This window comes from Macaca nemestrina, chromosome 4 (genome assembly GCF_043159975.1).
Source record: "Macaca nemestrina isolate mMacNem1 chromosome 4, mMacNem.hap1, whole genome shotgun sequence".
NCBI lineage: Eukaryota > Metazoa > Chordata > Mammalia > Primates > Cercopithecidae > Macaca > Macaca nemestrina.
The window spans coordinates 108,725,466-108,749,881 of record NC_092128.1 but is presented as its reverse complement, the minus strand read 5'-3'; the positions used below and the strand labels follow the sequence as shown (position 1 = coordinate 108,749,881).

Genomic DNA, 24,416 nt, shown 5'->3' with positions numbered 1-24,416 from the left:
AATGGTCCCACATCCCATTTCTATTTCTTTCCCTGAGATAGTGTCTATGACACCTTCTAAGAGGAATCATAACCGAATGAAGGAGCCCATGTGGCTTCTGTTTTAAATGTCACCAGAGTCACCAGATTAAGTTGGTTTAGGACATTCCAGTGGCAACAGGACACCATCTCCTGTGACGCGTACCATGCGAGCTCAGCTCTAGAGTGTTTCGCAGACACTGTGTTTCCTGATCCTCACGATACCCCCAGGAGAGCTAACATCAAAGAGGCAGCGTGATGGAGAAGCTCAGCACAGTCTCTCTGGTCCCAGGAATCCTGGGTATGGTGTTTAGTATCTGTGTGACCTCAGATCTGTTCCAGGAACTCTATGTGCCATAATCTCCTCATGTAAAATGAAGTTATAATGCCCCGTTTCCTGAAGTTATGTGGATTAGATGAGTCAGTAGCACCTGGCACATGCAAGTCCTCCATAGTATCAGCGTGCACCGTTGGTAACTCTACTCTAGAGACAGTAATAAGCCAAAAAGTATCTGATGCAGGCATCAATCAACTTAGAAGTTTATTTTGCCTAGATGAAGGGCACACCCAGAAGAAAATAACACGGAGTCACAGAAACTGTCTACGGTCTGCGCCTTTCTCCAAAGATGAATTTGAGGGCCTCAGTATTTAAAAAAGGAAAGTGGGCTGGAGGGAAAAGAGGGAGGGTATAACAATCCACATGTTGCAAGAGCAAGGGAGCAGGCAGGGGAACTGCCACTGATGTGTTCATGTTGAGATCAGTAAATCAGCACTTTACATAAGTTACGGTGAACATAGAGTAGCTACCTCTGGAGCTATTTGACCTTTCATCTATAGCTCTCTGTTTAGGCACAAAAGGAAAGGCAGCTTCTCTCATGACCCAGCTTTTGGCTTATTTTTTTCTAAAACATAGCATGGTGAATTGGGGTCCCGAGTATTTATTTTCCTTTCACACAGTAGATTCCATACATATGCAAAAGCACTAACAGTTATCTCTAGTCTTACCTCTCCGCATAGAGGTTAGGTGGTGGGAATAGGGACTCAGTGAGTGCCTACTATGCACTAGGCATCCAGAAATCCTTGATGAGCCCGTTGAGGTCAGTACAATTAAGGCTCACAGTTTATAGATTAGAAAGATTAAATTACCTACTCAAGGTCACTATTTTTAAAGTAATAGTCATAATTTAAAGCTAGGTCTCTGTGAACCCAGAGCCCATATATTTAGAGACACACATACACATATTTATCCAACATCATGTCTTTCCTTTCACTGACTTTCAACTGAGGAAAACAAAAACAAAACATGCATTGTTTCTTTACTAAAGTTATCCTCCCCGGAGTCAATGAGAATTTTCTTAAGGAAATAATGGCGCACCTGTGTTTTCTCCTTATCTATACTCCAGGCCACTGGTTTGTCACTAATTTCCCATTTGATTTTTCTCTTTGGGTAAAACTGACATACTCTGGAATTACCATACTTGCTTCCCTGGCTGTAAAGAGTATGGAAATTCTACCTCTGCGAGTGTGTGTCCTAGATCTGCAGCTGCTCTTTTTGGGGTGCTAATGGACTGTAAGTTTCAGGCACAGCAGGACGGTTCATGGTGCTCTCTGGGTATGTATAGCATTCTGACACCCCAGCTCCTTCCAGAGACTAAAGAGGCCCAGAGCTCTGCAGAATCACCTTGGAGGAGATTCTGGAACACTCAGGTGCGTTTCTGAGATAGGAGGTAGAAGAAGGTTATGCACTGTTCTTGGTCCAGTACGTTTCTACCACGGCGCAGCTACCACATATAGGGAGGCCACGTGGTGTGGGAGGAATACTAGTCACACTTCATAGCTAGTTAGAGCCCTGGCCACTTGGTCTGGCTCTAAACAGCTGTACCATTTGTTCTTTTCTTTTTCCTTTTTTTTGAGATGGAGTCTCATTCAGTTGCCTAGGCTGGAGTGCAGTGATGCAATCTTGGCTCACTGCAATCTCCTCCTCCAGGTTCAAGCGATTCTCCTGCCTCAGCTTCCCAAGTAGTTGGGATTACAAGTGCCTGCCACCACACTCAGCTAACCTTAGTCCTGACGTCAGGTGATCCGCCCTACTCAGCCTCCCAAAGTGCTGGGATTACAGGTTTGAGCCACCACGCCCAGCCACCATTTGTTCTTAACCATCCCACATTGCCTAAGTTCATCTGTCTTTAGAAGAATGTGTTTAGATTAAATAATTTCAGATTTCTACCTAAAGTTGCAAATTCAGTGATTAACACCTTGAAGAAGTAATGATAGCAATCACTCATATAGTGCTCACCATGTACTCGGTACCAGCTTAAGGACATGTTCACTCATTTAGTTCTCACAAAAATTCTATATGTACAATTATCTCTGTTCTATGGATGGGGAAACTGAGGCGGGGGGGGGCTAAAGAACTTTCCCATAGCCAAATAGCTACTAAGAAACAGGGCTGGAATTTGAACTCAAGCAGCCTGGCTCCAGGAGCTCTGTTCTTACCTTCTGTTATTTCCTCTAACATGAAAACAGGTTACTTGTAGTTTCAATTAAAACAGGAAAATGTCCTTCCTTATTAGGCTACGAAGTAGGAAGGAATCTGCCTCTTTGGCTGTTCACATTTCCCCTCCTTGCTCCAATGCTGTTCAGATCATTAGAGGGTTATAAGCCAACCTGTCCATTTGTCAAAGCTGGGAAGACTTTTATATGCTGAGTTCCCATCCATCAAATAGGACTTCTGTGATTAAAGACCGAAGCATATGGTTGGACAAAATAAGTACCAGAACAGGCAGCACCCACAGGTATGCAATGGAAAAATTAGGCAAAGTTTTATACAGTTCTACATAAAAATACATATCTCAATAATCACTGCAGAGCTAGCATACTCCATATGCTTGTCAAATAAAAAAAGAAAAAAAACTCCAATATGGTGACACCTTGTCTTTACTAAAAATACAAAAATTAGCCACTTGTGGTGGCTTGTGCCTATAATCCCAGGTACCTGGGAGGCTGAGGCAGGAAAATCACGTGAACCCAGGAGGCGGAGGTTCCAGCGAGCTGACATCGTGCCACTGCATTCCAGCCTAGGCGACAGAGCGAGACTCTGTTTCAAAAAAGGAAAAACAAAACAAAACAAAACAAAAAATATATATATATACTCCATATATTTCTCAACTATAAAGAAGGAAAACTTCAGTTCAACAGTTCTCAAGATATTTCTAATTATGCATTCTTTCTACTGTTTTGGAATTCCTTTCCTCATAGATTTCATTTTTGAAGGTTTTTGGTCTTTCAAGAAGGTCACAATTAATGTTTTCCCCATTATACTAATCAAAGTCTTATATAACTGCCAGTGAGGAATTCTGAGTAATAAGAGATAAGCAGAGATATTACACCAATATAATTCAGTCCAACAGCGAGAAACTCAAGATTTTCATTAGCCATGAAAAGTTATTTGAGTAGATGCATAGCTTGCACCATGATTTGTTAGGTGCTTTTTCATTTGTTGGCTTTTTCTGTTGTATTTGAGGAATAGTGAGTACCAACCACTTACTGAGCACCAGAAATTTGGCTCGGCAGCTTGCGTCCTCTCTCTCTAATGCTCTCAACTGCATCACCTTACAGCCATTATGCTCCTTTCACTGATAAGAAAACCAGGTCTCGAGGTTAAAAAATACGCCCAATTACCCATTGAGTGAGTCCCAGAGTTCATATGATTCCAGGACTGCCTGACTTAAGACCTGCTGCCTTATCCATCCTACCAGGGGCTCTCCTTCTGGAAGCCTTTATCACAGACCAGCCATCAGGCCTTTGAAAATCCTCTTTTCGTAATTCAAATGCGCAGCCAGGGTGGAGGTCAACAAGTGACTGAAATAGCACCTGAACTCCAGCTCTGCTCCATGCAAGCCGTGAGGAAACAACGCAGAGCCCGCTACACACGGGTAGAACACATACCACCTGGAAGGTGTTCTTATCATGGCACCCATCTGTTTCCCAAGGAAACGAAAGGTGTGTACCAGGATTTATGTGCAAGGATGTTCATTCACGATAGTGCTATTTCAAACAGCCCCAAATTAACTCAGATGAACAATCAGAAATTCATAAATAGACCAATATGCATCTTCCAAAAAGTATAGATTCTTTAACCCATTTCTCATTTAGAAAAAAGTGCAACTTGCTGTCTTTACATAAACATGGTTTTGAGGCTGCAGCAAATCTGATTTTCCATGTGAAAATAAAATATAAAAACTGTTCCTGGTCCGGGCGCAGTGGCTCACACCTGTAATACTAGCATTTTGGGAGGCTGAGGCGAGTGGATTGCCTGAGCTTAGGAGTTTGAGACCAGCCTGGGCAACACAGTGAAACCCCATCTCTATTAAAATACAAAAAATTAGCTGGGCTTGGTGGTGTGCGCCTGTAATCCCAGCTACTTGGGAGGCTGAGGCAGGAGAATCACTTGAACTTGGGAGATGCAGGTTGCAGTGAGCCGAGACAGCACCACTGCACTCCAGCCTGGGCGACCCAGCGAGACTCTCTTAAAATCAGAACAAAACAAAAACTGTTCTTGGAGTTATTTCTATACAGAACTTGTCTCTAATCCTAATGTAACATCATATACATTTCTGTTGCGTTAGGATTAGAGATGAGTATTCTTGGGGCAAATAGGAAATGGGTTAAAAACTGGAAAATAAATAGACGTGGTGTTGAAAAATAATATTCATAGCATAATCCTATTAATCCTATTGTGAGATAAATACATTTGAACACTTACATGGTTCAAAAACACTCAAATTTTTATTTAAATATGGATGTACATATATAAGTATCCATGTACATGTATATATATTCTCATTTCCCCTTCTTACACAGGGAGTATACAACATATATTATTCTGTACATCTCTTTTCATTTATAAATCCTAAAGCTCTTTTTATGTCTATATACAGGGGCACTTCACTACAGGTATTTTTCTTTTTTGTTTTTGAGACAGTCTTGCTCTGTCGCCCAGGCTGGAGTGCAGTGGCCGATCTCGGCTCACTGCAACCTCCGCCTCCTGGGTTTAAGTGATTCTCCTGCCTCAGCCTCCCGAGTAGCTGGGATTACAGGCTCCGACCACCATGCCCAACTAATTTTTGTGTTTTTAGTAGAAATAGGGTTTCACCAGTTTGGTCAGGCTGGTCCCAAATTTTTGACCTCAAGTGATTCACCCACCTCAGCCTTCCAAAGTGCTGGAATTACAAGCGTGAGCCACTGTGCCCGGCTACATACCAGTATTTTTCACTAGTGAACATACTTTTAATCAGTGCCTTGGTTTAGTTCCAATCTTTTGCTATTATAAAAAATGCTGAAATGAATAATAGTGTTTTATGTCATTTGAACATGTGCACTGGTAATTCTGATAGATACCGCCAACATGCCCTCCATAGAAATAGCCCTAAACCCTTCTCCCACAATGTGTGTGAGAGCTGAGAGCGTACTGCTAAATGTCGGGGTTTTGCTAATTGACAGGTGAAAATAGTACCACATTGTGGTTTTGTTTTTTTTCTTACTGTGAGTGAAGATAAACATCTTTTTATGTCTAAGGTCTATTTTATATTATTCTGTACCGTAGTTGTTCATGTCCTTTGACCGTGTTTTCTACTGAGTAGTAATACAAATAGGCATGACACTCATTTATATGTGTGACTGTGTATTTCTGCAGACAAAGATAAAACAAAATGTTCCATGTATAGTAGGTGGGTGAAAAAATGATAAGTGATTGTGTGTTTTCTGTTTTCTCCAGTGAATCCTTTTAAAGTAAACATTTTTATATATTAGAATTAAAATACTGTGTTACTGAACATTGGGAAGATTTTCTGGTTTGCCTACAATCAGCTTCAGTTTCTGTGAAACATGTTCTTTTGGAAAGCAAGTAGAGAAACCTATTTGTAAACAAAGTAAGAACAACCAGACTTAAGAAAGATCAAATTTAATTTAGATCTACTCCTTGATTCTCATGAATTGATTGAATCTCTTTAGGGCAAATACCTGGCCTCTATAGAGAAATCTGGAATGATTTCTGCACTGGGAGGGGAAACTTTCAGATCACTAAGGGCTCTGTGGGGCTGATATCACTGGCCGGGGTACTGGGCAATGTGGCGACGTCTCCTGTGGTTTCACACTTCTTAGCGATTTCCTTCCCTAGTGCAAGCTGGGCTGCCCTGAACTTCAGCAGTGTAGAGACAGAACGCAGTGGTGGTGGAGGAGGCAGAGTGGGTGGTGGGAGGGTGCTGATGTGGTTGATAGTGTTTTATTTTCTCAGGCTTCTTTTGTTTACGTGCTCTGTCAAATGTGGTTGATTCATGGAAAATGCTCAAAGTCAAACCGGCCCCTACCGGTTGGGCCTGTGCATGAGGTGGCTAGGGTGTTATAAGACAAAATGAGGACAGTTAAACCACAACCAACTTTGCTCACTTTCAAGAGCCCACAACTAATGGAAATAGAATATCCATCTTCACACATACAAGATTACTATCAAACACACTCTCCATGCTGTGGGTAGGTGGGGCTCCCTGCATTTGATACTCAAGGTTCATTAGCTACTAGGTGAGTTGGGAATCTGATGCCCAGGACTGTTCAGACACTGCACCTTCGGTCCACTCCCATGACACTGTTCTGAAGAGCAGAGGACATCTTGTGGCATGGAGATGATCCTAACATTCCATCCAGTATCTGTACCTTCCAGAGGCACCTGATTCAGAGATGCTAATACCTTTGGTTTCATTTCCTCAGTGTAAACAGGGTGACACAAGACTCATGAACGTATTAGCACAGGTAGATCATAGATGTGGGCAACAATGCTGTGCTTCTTTCTCCACAGGAAACCGGGGATATAGAAGCCCTGAGTTCAACTGTGTAACCAATGTCATAAATGGAATCATATCGAGTCCCTCTACAGAGACAAAATGACTTCAGCGTCAACCAGAGCAAGGATTACTAGAGGACATTAACATCAGATAAATAAGTGATACGGGTCCATCAGAGGATTGGTCAGCAATGTGAGCATAAAGGACAAACGGCTCCACTCCTACTCCACCGAAACATGGCAGAGTGGGTACCCACAATCCTGGGCTGAATCTATGCAGTCCCAGGGGAATATGTAACTCAATCATTGAAATAATCACTGTAGGCTCCCACAGTCTGACTTCCTAGCATATTCAAATACTATACCTCATTCCTCTTGGTCTGTGCTTAGAGAGGTGACTTCTGAGCCAGACTTGGCTTCCTTTGAGGACTGGCAACATCCTACTGGTTCACTCAACATGTCTGGGTGAGAGCTCCTTCTCCGGTTAAGTGAACAACCTGATTGGCAGCTTAAGCATCATCTGTGGGGTTGGTGTATATGCAACTCCAATCCTGAAACAGGAGATTCTCACTCACATAACACCATTGAGTTCTAAGGTTTTAGTCTCAAGGCCAGAAATTGGAGATTTTCCTCACCCCTTCTCTACTATGAGACACTCATCCTGGTTAGACTCCAGCCTCCCAGCAAGCCTCCCTGTTGCACTGTTGCGATCTGATCCACTCTTAGAACAAGCACAGATAGAAGTGACTTGATATGCACAAAATGTCAGTTTCTACCCAAGCCAGCATCATCACCACTACAGGCAATTAGGTTCTTCTTGAATGACACAATGAATGATGAAAGAAAACTAACAGACATCCTGACTTCCCATGAATCATTAAGGGGAATATTCATGTTTGAAAAAATAGCGCACAGTATAATTTAGTTCATTTTAATTGAAATTGGCTGAACGCAAAGGAAACATGATATGAATGGTTCAAGTCATTTTGTGCATTCAAAATAAGAGTATTTAGAACATTTCAGAACAATCTCTCAGATAAAAACATGATTTCATGATAAAAACAATACAAATGTCTGGTGACATTTTACATGTATTCGCAATCCCTCTTTCTTCCCCTTTTGCAGGTCCAACACTTCAGGCCACATACAGAATGCAAAACAAGAAAAAAGCTAGCCACATTGACACGTTGGATTTTATTACACTTTTTAAAACTGTACAAAGAGCACATGTGCATGAGTTAAAAAACACAAGGGAAATGTAGGGTGTTAAAAAAGAAATACAAAATAAATCTGAGACATGAAACAAAAAAATTCCATTCTGTGAACTGAAATAAAAAGGTATCTTGCTTACTAAAAAAGTGTTATTTCAATATATTAAGTCTTTTGATTAGGAATACAGCACAAGACTTTCTTCACCTATTCGTTAACACATCAGACTCAGTCTCACTGAAGAGAGGATGAATCATGACATTACCTTACCGGCCACAGGCAGGTGACTAAATGTGCATGGATATGGTACAATGTCTGTGAGGTATTACAATAAATAAATCTTTATTAGCTGTTCAATAAAGCCAGCAGTGGACGTCACCATTTCAACTTTACTGTCAACAGGGAGACTCGATTGCCGGCCTCTTTTTGCCTCGATGACTTTCTGTGAGGGTTTTTCACACTTCGAAAAAGAGAGAAGACAAAGTATTTGAGAAATAGCATTAAAAGGCAAAATGCCATGGTCAGCTTACATGTACATAAAAGTCTGTGTGCTGAAGAGGGGCTGTGACAGACACACGAAGGACCATGGGTGTGGTCACACTAGAATTCATGTTAAATATTTCAGAAAAGGCTCAACTACCAGCATGCCCACCTTTTTGCTTCGTGTGTACATGACTGTGGTGGAGAGATGCAGCTGAGGTGTGCTGGGGGCTGAGGAGGCAGGCACAGGGGCTCCACGCGACATGACCTTGGCTGCCTCTCCCACCCAGTCACCCTCTGTCCCGGTTTCCCAATGACTCACAATCCGGGAGCTTTTTCCTTCTATTGTTAAACCGTCAGGCAGATTTGCTGCTACTACAATGTACTCCAATTGCCTTCTATTTATGAGGTTGAAATGATTTTATTTGATGGCTTAAAGGGATTTAACAATGTGTTCCACTTTGGAGCCCATTAAGCATGACTGCTTTGGATGTACAGCAGCTTTCATCTCAGAGGCTCCAAAATCCTTGAGAAATATCCCAGTGAGGGGCTGCAGTGGACCTGGTACCAGACAGTGTGGGCCTGAGCCCGGTGCTGCCATGTCTAGCTGTGCAACCTTGGATAAGTGACCCATTCTATGTCTCTGCTGCTTCAAATGTAAAATGGAGGTGATAACAGCACTCACATCTCACAGGACTGCTGCCCTTCTAACACAGGTTCATACTTATCATTAAAACAATGACATGTGACTGGCATGTAGACATTCTGGCTAAGTAAACTAACATAAATTCATCTGTATTCTTTAGAAATTTAGAAATCTGAGGGATTTTTCAAACCGTACAAATGTATACCTATACAAAAAATGTTAAGACACTTGATATTAATAAAATGTGACTGATAAATTCATGCAAGTAAGCCAAATCTGGCTATACTTAAACTCTTATTCTTTGAATTCTACTTGGACTCTACTCAAAGGAAATCTCCATACTTAACTACTTTGTTGTTACGGTTTCATTTCAAACACTTACTTTAACAAAAGTAGTACTCATAGTTCTAAAAGTGGTTTCTCGCTGTCCTGTTTTTCTTCAGCTTCTTCAGATCCTACATGGCGGAAAAAGGGAAGAAGAAAAAGTATTTCATTCCATTATATTAACAAACTATTTTAAATAAATGTTTAAAATTATAACATATACACACAAAAACATTAAACATGTTTAATCCTCAAGAGATTTTAGGTTAACTGCTATTTGAAAGTTTTAGTTTATTTCTTGTAAGATGAAAACTTTTAAACAATAATCTACCACTTACACTAATCTGTCAAAATGGATTTCACTTATGTACTAAGAACATTCATGCAGACCAATAATTATTATCAATCACTATTCTTCCTCCACCTCTTTGCTGATGAGCTTGTATATATTTTTTACACGCAAAAATGTTGAGCTTGGTACAAATAATCGAATCTAAGTGTTTCTAACAATAGCTGTGGCAGATGAGTGAGAGAGCAGTGAGAGAGCACTGTGGCAGTGACCACCGTCTGGACCTTCTGGATCAATGTCTCATAAGCTTCAGGATATTCCTAGATTTGACCTGGTCATTTCACTCTGGAATTCTTTCCTTAGGACAGACCTATCCCTGAGGAAATAATGCTTATTATTCATCATGTAGATTTTCTCTCTAAAAATTAGAAAAGAAACCTAAGTGTCTGATAATAGAAGAAAGGTTAATACCATAGTTCCATAAAATATCTTGCATCCACTTAAAATTACGGTTATATAGAATTTATAACATGAAAAATGCATATGCTGTAAGGTAAAAGCAAATGTATAGCAAATAAAACTTTATATGCCATGAGATCACATCTGATAAAATTAAAAACCAAATATATGTGTGCAAATGAGAAAGAGTAGAAGAAAATAACCGTGTAACTTTTATATATTTTTCTGGATATTTCAACATTTCTACAATAAACCTGAATTGTCTTTATTATTTTTAAATTATATTTTTAAAAAGCAGAATATGAATAATATAGGCAGCATGGGCACAATGATGTGATATTAAACACACACACACACACACACACACACACACACACACACACACCCCCACCCACCCACCAAGAAGGAAATTAAACTGTCAACACTGATGTTACCAAATAGTTTGAAGGATACGTGATTTCTAATTTTTGTTCTTTCCACTTTTTAAATGCATGACTTTCATACTCGGGGAAGGGGAATTTAAAAAAGGGGAGGGGGCCCTGAGAGAAGACCAAAGTAGTAGGTGAGAGATGCCACCAATTCACATGTAAAAGCCGCAGCCTCTCTCAACTGCACCTGAATCTTGTTAGATAACATACTTTATAAAGGACATTCTTTTTTCCTTAAAAGAATGTCTACCTGAATTATAGCCAATAACAAATTTGGTATAGGGAAAGAATGCCTGATAATCTAAAGAGAACATTTTAACCTCATAAATGTCACATGGTTAGGCTGAATTTGTAGTAAAATGAATAGGTAAAGACTTAAATGTTGAAGGCTTTACTTTCTAGCCTATTAACATGCTGTCCATCGTAGAGACAAGAGGTGGTGAACTGCCTGTCCTCACTGTGGAAGGAGGCTGAGGAAGATGGTCACACCAGATCTTCCTGTTCCCAGGCTCACTTCAACCTGCCAGGCCAGCGGCACTGAAACCACAATGAGTTGCCATGTCTTGGAATTGTTTGGGAGTCCTAAATAAAGCTAAACCCTGAATTAAAACATAACAATATGTCTTCTTTACATATTTTTAAAGGGACTTCTGGCTACAGCCAAGTGAAGAAGTCAATAAATCCTCTCCCTGAAAAGCACCCCCAAAATGTGGCAAAATGGGCAAAACTAGCCATCTCACCACTGGAGAAATAACCAAAAGCATACGACAACTGGAGAAATGTTTATGTTTGAAACACTGCAGAATTCAGAGAATAGCAGTCGTGTCTTGCCTGGAGCTGCTCCTGTTCTTCTCCAACCTCCCAATACCCAGCTCAATGGCCATGGAGGTTCTGCCAGGGTGGGGCAGGCCATGGGGACTGGCAGCAAAGCTACTCAGTTGAAGGGAGATCACTTAATTTGGAGTGGGGAGCCATGCTCATGCCCAGTGACACTGACAATGAAGTGACAAATTCAGAGGCAAGTGAACAGAAAGGGCCAACTACCCTGGGAGCCTGAGTTGTGGTCACCACTGGGACAAGCGTATGCCCAGCTGGGGTTGTCTCCCTGCACAGAGGAGACCCAAGAGAGCCCAAGCCAGCCAATTAGCCTGAGCTCTAAGCATATGCAGACAGAGCAGGAAAGGACTTAGCAGAAAGTAAAAGCTGGGGAGGACTTGAAAATGGCCTGAACTCTGAAGGTGCTATCCAACCTATGTACATTTCTACCTGGCAGAGGATGGAAGCCTTAATCCAGGTGTTTCAGTGCAATCCTCTGTGTAATCACAAGCTAGGCTCTGCCTAATCAGTAAGCTCTAGACACGGGTAACTCCTAGGAAGCTAGGCTTAAAAATACAGGCAAGAATTAATTAATGGACAATAAAACAAGAAGTAGCCACACATCCCAGGGTGTACAGATTTCACAGATTTAGCACAGACAATTTACTAAACTAATAAAGAGCAATAACAGTAACCTTTTAGGAAAAAAGTCAGAACCTAGAGTTACTTTATTTTCAGCAAAATACTTTTCATCAAAAAATACAAGATAGGCAAAGAATCAAGAAAGTGTAACCATTCCCAGGAAAAAATGACAGTCAAAACAAACTATCTCTGAGTGAGAGAAAAAGACTGAAGAAAGGTTGAAGCGCTCAGAGACATCAAGCATATCAATCAACCATGTAATGGGAATCCCAGAAGGAGGAAAAAGTCAGAAAAAGTTTGAAGACTTAATGGTTCAAATTTCTCAAACTGGCTGAGAAATATTAATCCACATATTTTATAAGGAGAATAAACACAGATTAGGATATATACAAAGAGATCCACATGCAGATACATCCATGTCAACCTGCTGAAAGCCAGGGAACGCATTCAAATGAAAACACAACATATCAAAATTCATGTGATGTCACTAAAGCAATTCCTAGAGGAAAATTTATGGCTTTAAATGGCTATATAAGAAAAGAAAAAAAAAGTATCAAATCAATCATATAAGTATTCACCTTAAGAAAGCAGAATTAAAAAAATAAAAATTGGTTTGGCACAAAATCAGTTTATAGTAAACTGATTTTAGCAAATGTGTCAAATCAGTTCAATGGGGAAAGGCTGTCATTTCAAGAACTGGTGCTGTTCAACTGAATATCCAAAAGCAAGAGAATGATAATCCCTTACCTCCTCCATATTTAAAAATTAATTCAAATGTATTGTAATCTTAATTGAAAGATGTAAAACTATAAAACCTTTTAGAAGAAAATGTAGGAGAAAATTTTCATGTCATAGAGTTAAGGTAAAGAGTTTTTTAGATATGACCACAACAAATACATTATCCATAAGAGAACAAATTCATAAACTACACTTAATCGAAATTTAAAACTTGTGCTTCAAAAGATTCTGTGAAGCAATGAAAAGACAAACAATAGACTGGGAAAAAGATTTGCAAATCATATATGAAAGCACTTCTATCTAGAATGTATAAAAAATTCTTACAACTCAATAATAAAAAGACAACACAATTAAAGATATGGCAAAAGACATGAGATAGATTTTTCTCCAAATAAGACTTATGAATTACATATAATAGAAACATGAAAAATAGTATCACTACAGACATAGAAATTAAAACCACAATGAGATACCATCTTAAACCTGCTAGCCTAGCTATAATGAAAAAGACCCAATACTAAGCATTGGTGAATATATGGAGAAACGGAAATGCATATACAGTAATCCCCCTTATCCCTGGATGCCGGAAACCGCAGACAGTACTGTATCCTATCAATATTGTTTTTTCTTATACATACATAACTATGAAAAAGTTTACTGTATGACAAACGTGACAAAGTTCAGCATGTGAATTTTTTTTCTTTTCTTATTAAGGTGAGAACTGTCCCTTTTTCACTTAAAGGAAGCACTTTATGGTTTCTCTTTGGCATATATGAATTGCCAGAAGTACTACTTTGCCATTGTTAAGTGAAATAAGGATTACTTGAACACAAGCACTGTGATACTGGGATGGTCGATCTGATAACCTGAATGGCTCCTAAGTGACTACCAGGTGGGCAGTGCACACAGTATGGATCTGGACAGAGGGATGATTCACATTCCAGGCAGGACGAAGCAGGAGAGTGTGGGATTTCATCATGCTACTCAGAACGGCACACAATTAAAAACTCACGGACTGTTTATTTCTGGAATTTTCCATTTAATATTTTCAGACCTCAGTTGACCTCAGGTAAGTGAAACTGTGGATAAGAAGGGACTACTGTACATTGTTGGAGGGAATGTAAAATAAAACAGCCAAGATCAAGAACAGTTTCACAATTTTAAAAAAAGTTAAACTTGCCATATGACACAGCAAATCTTCTCTTAGAAATCTGTTCAAGAATAATAAAAACAAACATCCACACAGACATGTATGTGAATGTTCATAGCTGGATTACTTATGATAACCAAAAGGTGGAAACAATCTAAATGTCCATCAACTTGTGGATATAGACAAAATGTTGTATATCCATAAAATGGAATAATATCCAGCCATAAAAAGGAGCAAAACACTGATACATGCTACAACATGGTTGGTCCTCAAACCTTATGCTAAGCAAAAGAGGCTGGATGCAACAAAACCATGTATCATATCACTACATTTACATTAAATGCCCAGGAAAGGTAAATTTGTCAAGATACAAAGAAGATGAGTGGTTACTTAGGATCAGAGGTAGAAGTGGGGATTAACTGCAAATAAGTATGGAAGAAGTTTTTCAAGTGATGAAACCTTTCCAAAATTACATTGTAATATTGGTTAAAAATGTATAACTTTACTAAAAATCATGCAATTATACATTTACAATGGATGAATTTTATTATATGCAAATTACACCTCAATCAAGCTTTTTAAAAAAGTGAATATTATTCAGTATCCCTGGTAATGATTTTTCAGTAATTTTCAAAATTTTAATTAAAAGGTGGAAAAAACTGTGTTTCAAATCTATTCACTACACATAGGGTGATCATAGAAATCATCATCTAAACAAGAACACTGCTGAGAGATACAGGGTTTCTAATAATAACTACATGCGGCAACCAGAAGAAGGCAGGGCTGCTGCAGGCAATCCAGGATGCATGGCTACTCTGGGGAGGTGGCAACTTAGAACTGTAATGAATGCCTTATCTAGACTTGCACAGGACAGGCTATATGATGCAATTGAGCAATTCCTCATTTTAAGTTAGTCTTTCCATGGTCTAGGAGGTGAAGAATTACCCTTTCTTCAGCTTCACAACTGGTTCATTTAAGCTCTCTGACCACACATAATTTCAACCCAGTCATCTGATAGAGGATCATGCTTCCTCGGTCTTTCCACTTAATACACAGGGATGCAGGATGTGGTCTGATCAATAAGCAAGCCTGCAAACAAACTATTTTTATATCCTTTACAAGTGTATCTAATAAACTGTGACACTAAAATTCAGGCTGTTCCTTCACAAGGAAAACTGCTAACATTTTTGTTTATGGTGCCTCCTATTTCTTTCCCTTTTCTTTTCATCCCTTTCTTCAACAGTTATAAGTCTAATATAAGCCAGATACTGTATTAGGTGGTGGAGAAAAAAAAAGACAACAAAAAGGCACGTCAGGCCTTTTTCAGACGCCCTCGTGTGTACCAGGGAAGTCAGCACTGTAGCAGGGCAACAGCAGCTTAGAACATCAGCTACCGAAAGGCTTGAATTTTTAGCTATTGGCATAATGGAAAAGCTTTGCTCTAGAGTAGTCTTTTTTTTTTCCTAGGCATATTAATTCCAGTAAGAGTTTTCATTTTTAATTCTTTCCTAAATTGAACATTCAGACAATGCAAATAAAATAAGGTAGTCCACTCTGACCCCTCCTTCTCTGCCCATTAGTAACCTGTCTTTTGTCAACCAAAGCAGCTACACAGTGGAACACCAAGAAAATATTTTGTTCCTGTTTACCTTCCTAACTCAAGGAAAGGGTAATGCTCCAGGATACCACTAGGTGGTGGTAAATGATAAAGGTGAAATGCGGATGGATCCCAGAACTAGAAAGCTTGATGAGGCTTGCTTGAGGTGGTGTTCCTCATGTCACTACTGTTCTATGTTCTGAACTCTAGTTAAGAAAATACATTAGTACTGGGAACCTGTATTAGTCTTAGAAAAAGAAGTAGAGATGCATGAACTCTAATATGAATTTCCTTTTTTCAAAGAGTAAAGTCCTATGACACAAAACTTCTCAATGAAATAATCCTTATGAGGTAATAAAGAATTTAATACTTAATTCTAGTTCTTACTGTTATAGAAACAGATTTTCTACTAATCCATATCTGTGTCTCATCTGGCTCCATGTTTCTGTGTGGTACGCTGCTTTCAGATCCAACACCAATAGTCCGGAATCTCAAGTTACTTGGAGTTCCTCCAGCACACTGATATTTCACACTGCTGCACCTTCAATCATTCACGGCTCTGTCTGTCTGGAATCTGTTTTATCACTCTGTGTGTGTGTGTGTGTGTGTGTGTGTGTGTGTGTGTGTGTGTGTGTGTGAAAATATTAACTAGGCCTAATGTAGGGGATAAAATAATGTAGTCCCTAAATTGAGTTTACAACCCAGCAGTAGAAACAGACCAGGTCAGCGCTGAAGGCAGTGCAGACAACACAGGATGACAGGGCTGTGGAAGAGGTTCCAAAGAACATGCCGAGGATGTTCTAAGACTGCTGGGAGAGACAGGAAGGGTAGGCATGGCTGGGAAGAACCTGGGAACATGTGAGCAGACACTAAGATTGCAGAGGAGATCATGTTCAGAATGGAAACAGCAAGGTGGACAATGGCTGGAGGGCTCTGGAGCACAGCATTTTCACAAGAGCTATGAACAGCACACGAGAAGGCAGTCGCAAGGTGAGAAACTAGACAACTGGTGACAGTGCCCCCAGGGGCACTTCCAGCCAGGCTAAGATCTACTGATTTCTTGATCCTTTATGCTACGGAAGGGCTTTTGAGCAGAGGACTAGCATGACCAAGTCTATATTTTCATAAACACCAAGAGGCTAATATGCTCTAGCAGTTATAAGCATGAACTCTAGGACTGGACCCCAGATTAAATCCCAGCTACACCACTTATTATTAGTGTGATGTTGGGCAAATTTCTTCAATTCTCTGTGCCTCATTTGCTCATCTCTACATTAGGGATAATATGAGTTTTACATCACAGAGTGGAGCCACTTAGCAAACATCTAATATGCTAGGCATTAAAAATATGAAAATAGGTTAGACACAATCTTACAAGAGAACAGTGGTAAGACACAGAGTTGTAAAAATGAATGTAATGGATTAGACACTATGGTTTGTGATCTGTATCTCAGAAGATAAGCAGACAAGGGAGGAATAAATGAGTGAATATTAATAAAGCTTAGAACAGCACCTGACAACTTAAAAAAGTGTTAGCAGTTTTAAAAATAGTGTTTACCAAAGAAAAATATATTTAACATAAAATTTACCACTTTAACCATTTTTAAGCGTGCTGTCCAGTGCATTAAGTTCATCTACGCTGTTGTGCAGCCATCACCAACATCCACCTTCAGAATGGCAATCCCATTCTGAGAATTTGACTTCTCTAGGTGTCTCATCTAGTGAAATCATATGACAGCCCTTTTGTGTCTGGCTTATTTTACTTAGCATAGTGTGTTCAGAGTTCATACATGTTATAGCATGTGTCAGAATTCTTTTTTTTCTTTTTTAGTAGAGACAAGGTCTCACTATGTTGCCCAGGTTGGTCTTGAGCTCCTGGGCTCAAGCAATCCTCCTAGCTCGGTCTCCCAAAGTGCTGGGATTATAGGCATGAGCCACTGTGCCCAACTTTCCATTACTTTTTAATGCAGAATAATATTCCATTGGACATACAAACATGTTGTTTATCCATTCATCTGCTGACAGCTGTCTGAGTTGTTTCCACCATTTAGCTACTGTGAATAATGCTGCTATGAGCATGGGTATACACATATCTGCTGTAGTCTCTGCTTTCATTTCCTTTGGGTACATACCCAGGGGTAGAACTGTTGAATCATATGGTAACTCTATGTTTAATCTTTTATGGAAACACCATACTGTTTTCTACTGGGGCTATGTCATTTTACATTCTCACCCATAATGCACAAGGGGTCCAATTTCTTCATATCCTCACGAATATTTATTTTCTGCCTTTTTGTTTGGTTTTGCTTTCTGTAATAGTCATCCTAATGTGTATGAAGCGGTATCTTGCTGTGGTTCTGATTTGCATTTTCCTAATGATTAGTGATGTTAAGTATCTTTTATGTGCTTATTGGCCATTTGTATATCTTCTTTGGAGAAATGTCTATCAAAACCTTTGCATATTTTTTTAATCAGGTTGTTTATTTTTGTTGTTGAGTGTAATTATTATTTTTAACAGAGCACTCTGGTTGCTGGTTAGCAAAGACAAAACCAGAGGCAGGGAGACAAAGGCTGTTGCAGAAACTGCAGAAAGTAATGCTGAAATGAGGCTGGAGCTGATAAGAAGTGGCAGGATTTGAACGAGAAAATGGAGGTAGAAATGAGGGAGAGAGGATGGAAACAGTTTTGTGAATTATGAGAGGTGAGCCATAAGAACGGGGTGGAGCCAACAGTGAGGCTCTGGTGTTTGATCTGGGCAACTGGGTGGACAGTGCTGCCATTCTCAGACATGGGAGTCCAAGAGGGAGGTTGGTTTGGTGATGAACTGGAATAATGAGAGCACTGAGACCCTTCCCCTTGTCTGTGTGTCTTCTAAGATACATATCACAAACCACGATGTCTAATCACTCCTCCATGACATTTATTTTTACAATTCTGTGTCTTACCACTGGTCTCATGTGAGACTGTGTCTCACCTATTTTCATATCCCTAATGCCTGGCATGTTAAATGTTAGCTAAGTATATTGAGAAATAGAGGGGTTAGGGAGAGGGAGGAAGAGCAGAGCTTTTGAATGAGAGAAACAAGCACAAATAATAATGAAGTTTTTTACCTGCTTCAGATTCAGGAGGGGAATAAAACTGACCATCAGAAAGACCACCAGGTATAAGTGCTGCCCTCTCTGAAGCATCCTGAACTATCAGGAGTCCTGGAAGAGAAGAAATTCAGATGTTGGGAATGAGGTCACCTTTCTGGTAGCTTTTTGGCAAGATTAAGTAAAATAAAATGGTATTATTATTACAATGAAATACCTTTAGAAAAAGAGGTACTTTAAAAATTTTTCAACCAAACAATAAGTTTCATTAACAAATGACAAACAATACTGTAAGGACAGATAACTAAGCAGTTTAAATAAGTGCCTCATGGGGCTGAGCATGGTGCCTCACACCTGTCATTACAGCATTCTGGGAGGCCAAGAATGGAGGATCGCTTGAGCCCAGGAGTTTGAGACCAGCCTGGGCAACATAGCAAGACCCTGTCTCTACAAAACATTTAAAAATTAGCCGAGTGTGGTAGCGCATGCCTGTAGTCCCAGCTACTGGGGAGGCTGAGGTGGGAGGATTGCTTGAGCCCCGTAAGTCGAGGCTGCAGTGAGCCATGATTGTGCCACTGCACTTCACAAAGTGAGACCCTGTCTCAGAATAAATAACTGAGTATTTACATCTTTCCCTTGTGAATACCTGCCTTCCTACAAAAAAAGCCCAATTTCAAAACCAAAACGCAAAGTAAAATAAAAAAGACAGTCAGCTCCTACAAATGGTCTGCTGGCTATGTCTCGTTAGAGAGATGCCAGATGTAAAGTGCAATACAGGGATGGCCTTTTATAAATATATAAAGAACAATTAAGATGACAAACGAGGAAATATTTATGCAACAAGAAGGTTTCAAAAGAAAAAAGATGTCTTAAAAAAACAAAGAAAAGGTAAGAAAGCAGGACGTGGACAGCTGAGGAACACTAACACATGCAAGGCCATCAACACTTAAGTTCTTTTGACTGAAAGCTGAGTTAACCTTAGGATAGAGTAGGAGGAAGCACCAGGCCAAATAGTAGATGCCAGGTATGTGTGTCATACATGCTACTGACAATGAAAATATTTTAAAAATTTTCATTAATTGTGTGTTCTGCTTTATTAGCCACTTTGAATGTGGTTTAATCCCATAACCATTCAAGCCTCAGTCATAGTTATAGTTGATAGGTTTTCAATAAAGTTCAGTTTCGTATTTATATACAATTATAAAAGACTTTAATTAGCTTTACTCATAACCTCTCCACAATACACTTTCACAAAGGAATAGAGGGCACAGGATAGAAGGTACACCTCAGTCTGATTAATGGGTTTTAAAAATCTACTCTTGAATTGTAATTCTTTTCTTACATATTTCTTCTATGTAAATGAGATTTTCCAAAGTAAAATCACTTGCAAGATTATTTTGCATCCTGCTGCTTTTTGAAGTTATAATCATGCTTACCTTTCTATAAGATACTTTTTTTTCCTATGAGGCAAGGCAAATTGAGCCAGATGACTGGCAGAGGCGTAAAAACAGCATGTCTTGAAACTGCATGGGTGTCTGGAACGAGCTTTGATTGTTTCATCCTTAAGATGGGTGGGTGGGGCAGGTGGGCTTCCATTAAGGACATTATGTGGAGAAGAATTCCAGCTTGGTAATTGACCATAAAGCTTAATCAATCATTTGGCCTTCCTAGTGAATATTCTGGGATACTCAAAGCCATGATGAGATTATAGCAGCTTTGGCAGGACTCATGAGTACCCCCTGTTAGCTATGACTCAGCTACTCAGAGGACGTTGAAAGGCTGAGCTTCGTTCTGCATTGCTGTCATCCTCCTGTGAATAATCTTCATCCTAAACCCACCAATGGTCCTCAGCCCTAGGCATTTAACTGTTCTAACTGTGGCCCATCTGAAGCCACCAACTGCTGTATGGATCACAATGGGAGACTTTGGAGAATCACTGGCTTGTATTTAGAATAGTTGCTTCTACTCACTTAAAATTGGTTTTATTTTCTCTGCCCCTAAACAGCACAGTTCTGTTCATATGCAAAAAAAATGCTTTGTGTCCTGCCTATTGCTAACAGGGAGAAAAGAACAAGCTGTCTGGGGAGAAAGAAGTGCAGGCTATTTTTTGTTATTGCTTGAATGCTCTTTACACCAGTGTTCACATTTTCTTCCAGGGAAAGCCTGGCTCAATAGCTGGAGAGAGGAGCTGCTTTCTATTATTTACCCTTTCATCCACCCAACCTTTCTCTCGATTTCTGCTGTAGCCACTAAAGAATGGAGACCCCACCACTTCCTAACTCTACCCATTTGCAGCCCGATTCACACCAAGACACCATATCTCTTCCTCCCAGCTTGGTACCCAGCCCGTCTCAGGAGGCTGACTCTGAGAGGAACTTACTGTTTTCTTCTTCTGCTTCTTGAGGTAACACTTTGAAATCCAGGAACCATGTCTCAATCCAGGCAAGGATGAATGAAATGATGGGCAGCACATAGCCAAAAGCCCCTTGAGAGAAAAGCTGGAAGAAAAGATAGGACCAGGAAAGGGAAATGCAGTTACCACAAACTCACACTGGACAACGAGGCTTCATCACTGAAGACGGTAACTGTACAGAAACAGTGGTAGGCCATACCTTTGAAAGGATCACTTTTGCTAGTAAAAAGGCACTGGTCACTGCCGTTGTCAACTGCAAGACACATAATCCAGCACTGTTCACATTAGGCATCTCACACTGTGAAGGTACCTCCCTCTTCACAAGAGACCCATCTGAGCTAGGAGCAGGCAATGCCTGAAAAACCTGTGCCTAGCCTGGCTCCTTCCCATATCACTCAGTCTCTATCCCCTAGACCCACACTGCAGCAAAACGGGCTTCTATATGTGACACGATCCCTAAATGACTGCATGTGGTTTCTCCTCCCACATGTCAGCAGGCTGGTGTGCTAGGTAACTAAGATTTATCTACCAGAAGGTACAATTCCACAGCCTCTCAAGCACATGAACAGACCGGTAAAGTGCATAGGTAGGGCTTTCGTCAGGGGTTGTGAAGTCCAGAGATACCGTAATACCTGAGCCTTGTCACTGTCTCCGTCAACTAATATTTTTAGCATGGTGAAACCTGACCAAAATGAATACCAATAATAGCTTGATCGACAGAAGGGAGGACAGGGAACACCAAGTATCTTGCTCAGTAAGTATTATCAAAGTTGCAGACACACACACACACACACACACACACACACACACACACACATTGTAAGCTGCTTGGGAGAGGAGGCAGTTTAGCATTTCATATTCTGACACTAATTAACTTTACAGGCTCACACTAAGTGCTCTTTAGATACCAGCTGACTTCTCCTCCTTCCAGCTTCTGGACTCTTCTCTGCAAATGTTTTTTAAAGCAAGAATCAGAAGCAATAAAATGATTTGCTAAATTAGACTTATTCTTCAGATAATCTGAAAGCAGATATTGAAGATACTGTCTTACAGCTCTCACTGAATATACATGTCAAACACTTTTCTAAAACAAACATTGAGAGGGATGGTCTGACAAATACTAGCATACATATGGGGACTTAGTATATAACATCCCAAAGGGATCTGTTGTAGAAAATGCAGAAAAATGGGAGGGTACAATCATCAAAAGCTATGACGATATCAGCAAAAGAGTATTCAGGAAAGGGAGTCAAGTCTGGCCAAGACTGTCAGCCTATATCCATGAAATGAGAGCTTCTGGATTAACAAATGGTCTGACCACTGCCCCGTGATTCTGAGAATGCTCAGAACAGATGGCCCAGACAGATATCGCCCCCTAGTGGACTCAGGAGGGCAGCCTGGGCCACCCAGACCTGAGGTCTCGCCTTCTAATGGCAGAACTGCAGGTTATTTCTGAGCAGTTCTCTCTAGTCTGAGGAGCTCCACATTTTCTTCCCACAGAATTGACTCATTAAAGCTGTACAAAAGGCAAATATTCAGACAACTGTCAGGCAGAATTGCTAGCAATTCTATCAATCTCTAAATATTTATTAAGAATACCAAAGCTCTCTGTGCTAGATGCAAGGAAACAGAGGAGTAAAAAAGTCCTTGTCCTTGAGAAGCCCAAGGCAACAACAGAAAGATTGAGAGCTTTTCCCTCCAAGATGGGGGGTTGTGGGGAAGAAAGAAGGGGCTAAGGCAATTATCTAAATAAGTACAGACCATATCATGAAAAACAATCACTAAGCAGTTTCAACCAAATAAGACATTTTCCAAATATCTCTGTGACAGATGTATTACTCCCATCTCTTATTTGCAAAATAAAGTAGAGGGTGGCTTGGTGCTTGGCCAATAATCACTGTTGGGCTTCTAGATTCCTCATTTGGCTCAGCACCAAGAGACAAATCTAGTTACTCATTAACACTGGAAAGAAGCCCTGGAGTATTAAACCTACTTAAGTATGGAGGAAACGGGACTCAGGAAAGCTAGTGGGATTCCACCTGCCTTAGAACTGTATCTTCTCCAGCCCAGGCCTGTAGAGAACAGCACCTGGCCACCAGCACTGGAGGCGATGACCCACTCAAGCAGGGCATACTCACCGCTATTGCCCACCAGTGGCGCAATCTGCACACAGCATATGCAAGTATTAACACTTTAAATCGAAAAACTGCCAAAAGCTGAAAGCAAGAAAAGAAAGAGATGTTTTAAAAAAATATACACAAAAATGACATAGCTTTATGAAGAACTTACCAGACTGTCTTCATTATTGTGATTTAGCTGGAGACTACCAGGGACTGGCACTGGTCTGTAGACCAGCATTTGGGAATCCCTGCTCTAGAACTTAATGTAATAGCAAATTAGGTCTCACATTAATCTCCCTTTATGAAAGAAAGAACAAGGCAAGAAAAAAAAAAAGATGGCATTTTTATCATCCTATTATATAAATAGGTGAATTTTCCTTTCAGTGACTAGATATGTCAATAGGTTCTATTTCAGTCATTTGAAAGAATAAAGGCTCTCCAACAAGAAAATAGGAACGGCTCCTTATGCTGCCCTCCCTGATCTGTCATTAATCTTTTATTTCCTTGAGATGGTCAGACAATTCCTTATTTAGAGGGAGAGAGCATTGAATGGTGGGGAATTAAAAGAAAAGGAAAATATGGTCAGTGTTCAAAAGAGGAAAAAAGGGCATGGAATTTGAAGTCTATTTAGAGGAAATCTGCCTTTTGGGTCAGTTTTACCACATCTGAAATGAAACATAATACTTACAAATATATCAAAATACGAAGAATAGTAGTCATACTGCATCACCTCCTTCTCTAATGTGTTCTCAATGCCTCCATTCACCTAGCAAGGAGAGTAAGAAGCAAAAACAAGGAGAGGTTTATGTGTGGAATTAAAACAAGGGTAAGATTTCCTATCCAACTTTCCTGCCTATCTTCTTAGAACCCAGAAATGTTAAAGTACGGAAGAAAAGAACTCTCATTTTAATAGAAAAGGGCTGGATAGCACTTTCTGATTCCTCAATTCTGAATTCATTCATTCAACAGATGTAACTGTATAGTGAAAAATAATAGCTTCTGTAGTTCATATTTGGGAAAATTAAAATGTTAAGAAAATTATTTTTTCCCTTCTAAGATAAAGTCTTCAATCATACAAAAGTATACTTTTAAAGGCAATTCACCTTTATCCAGGACTCCCTCACTTTCTGATCACTCTCCACAGTCTTAGGTCTTGGA

The 24,416-nt window shown here is 40.0% G+C and overlaps 1 protein-coding gene across 2 annotated transcripts in view; it reads right to left on the bottom strand.

Moving 5' to 3' along the window:
* Positions 1-8,030: 8,030 nt before the first annotated feature.
* The window catches only part of LOC105497772 (STARD3 N-terminal like), a 53,555-nt gene continuing 37,169 nt past the window's right edge, over positions 8,031-24,416 (bottom strand). For both annotated transcript variants that reach the window (XM_011769116.2, XM_011769118.2), the window contains exons 3-9: positions 23,947-24,024; positions 23,277-23,354; positions 21,338-21,391; positions 21,106-21,223; positions 18,744-18,839; positions 9,573-9,645; positions 8,031-8,524 (exon numbers count right to left, since the gene is read on the bottom strand). In XM_011769116.2, the coding sequence (XP_011767418.1) occupies positions 9,590-9,645; positions 18,744-18,839; positions 21,106-21,223; positions 21,338-21,391; positions 23,277-23,354; positions 23,947-24,024 (480 nt within the window). In that variant the 3' untranslated portion in view covers positions 8,031-8,524; positions 9,573-9,589. The remainder of the gene's footprint in view (positions 8,525-9,572; positions 9,646-18,743; positions 18,840-21,105; positions 21,224-21,337; positions 21,392-23,276; positions 23,355-23,946; positions 24,025-24,416) is intronic.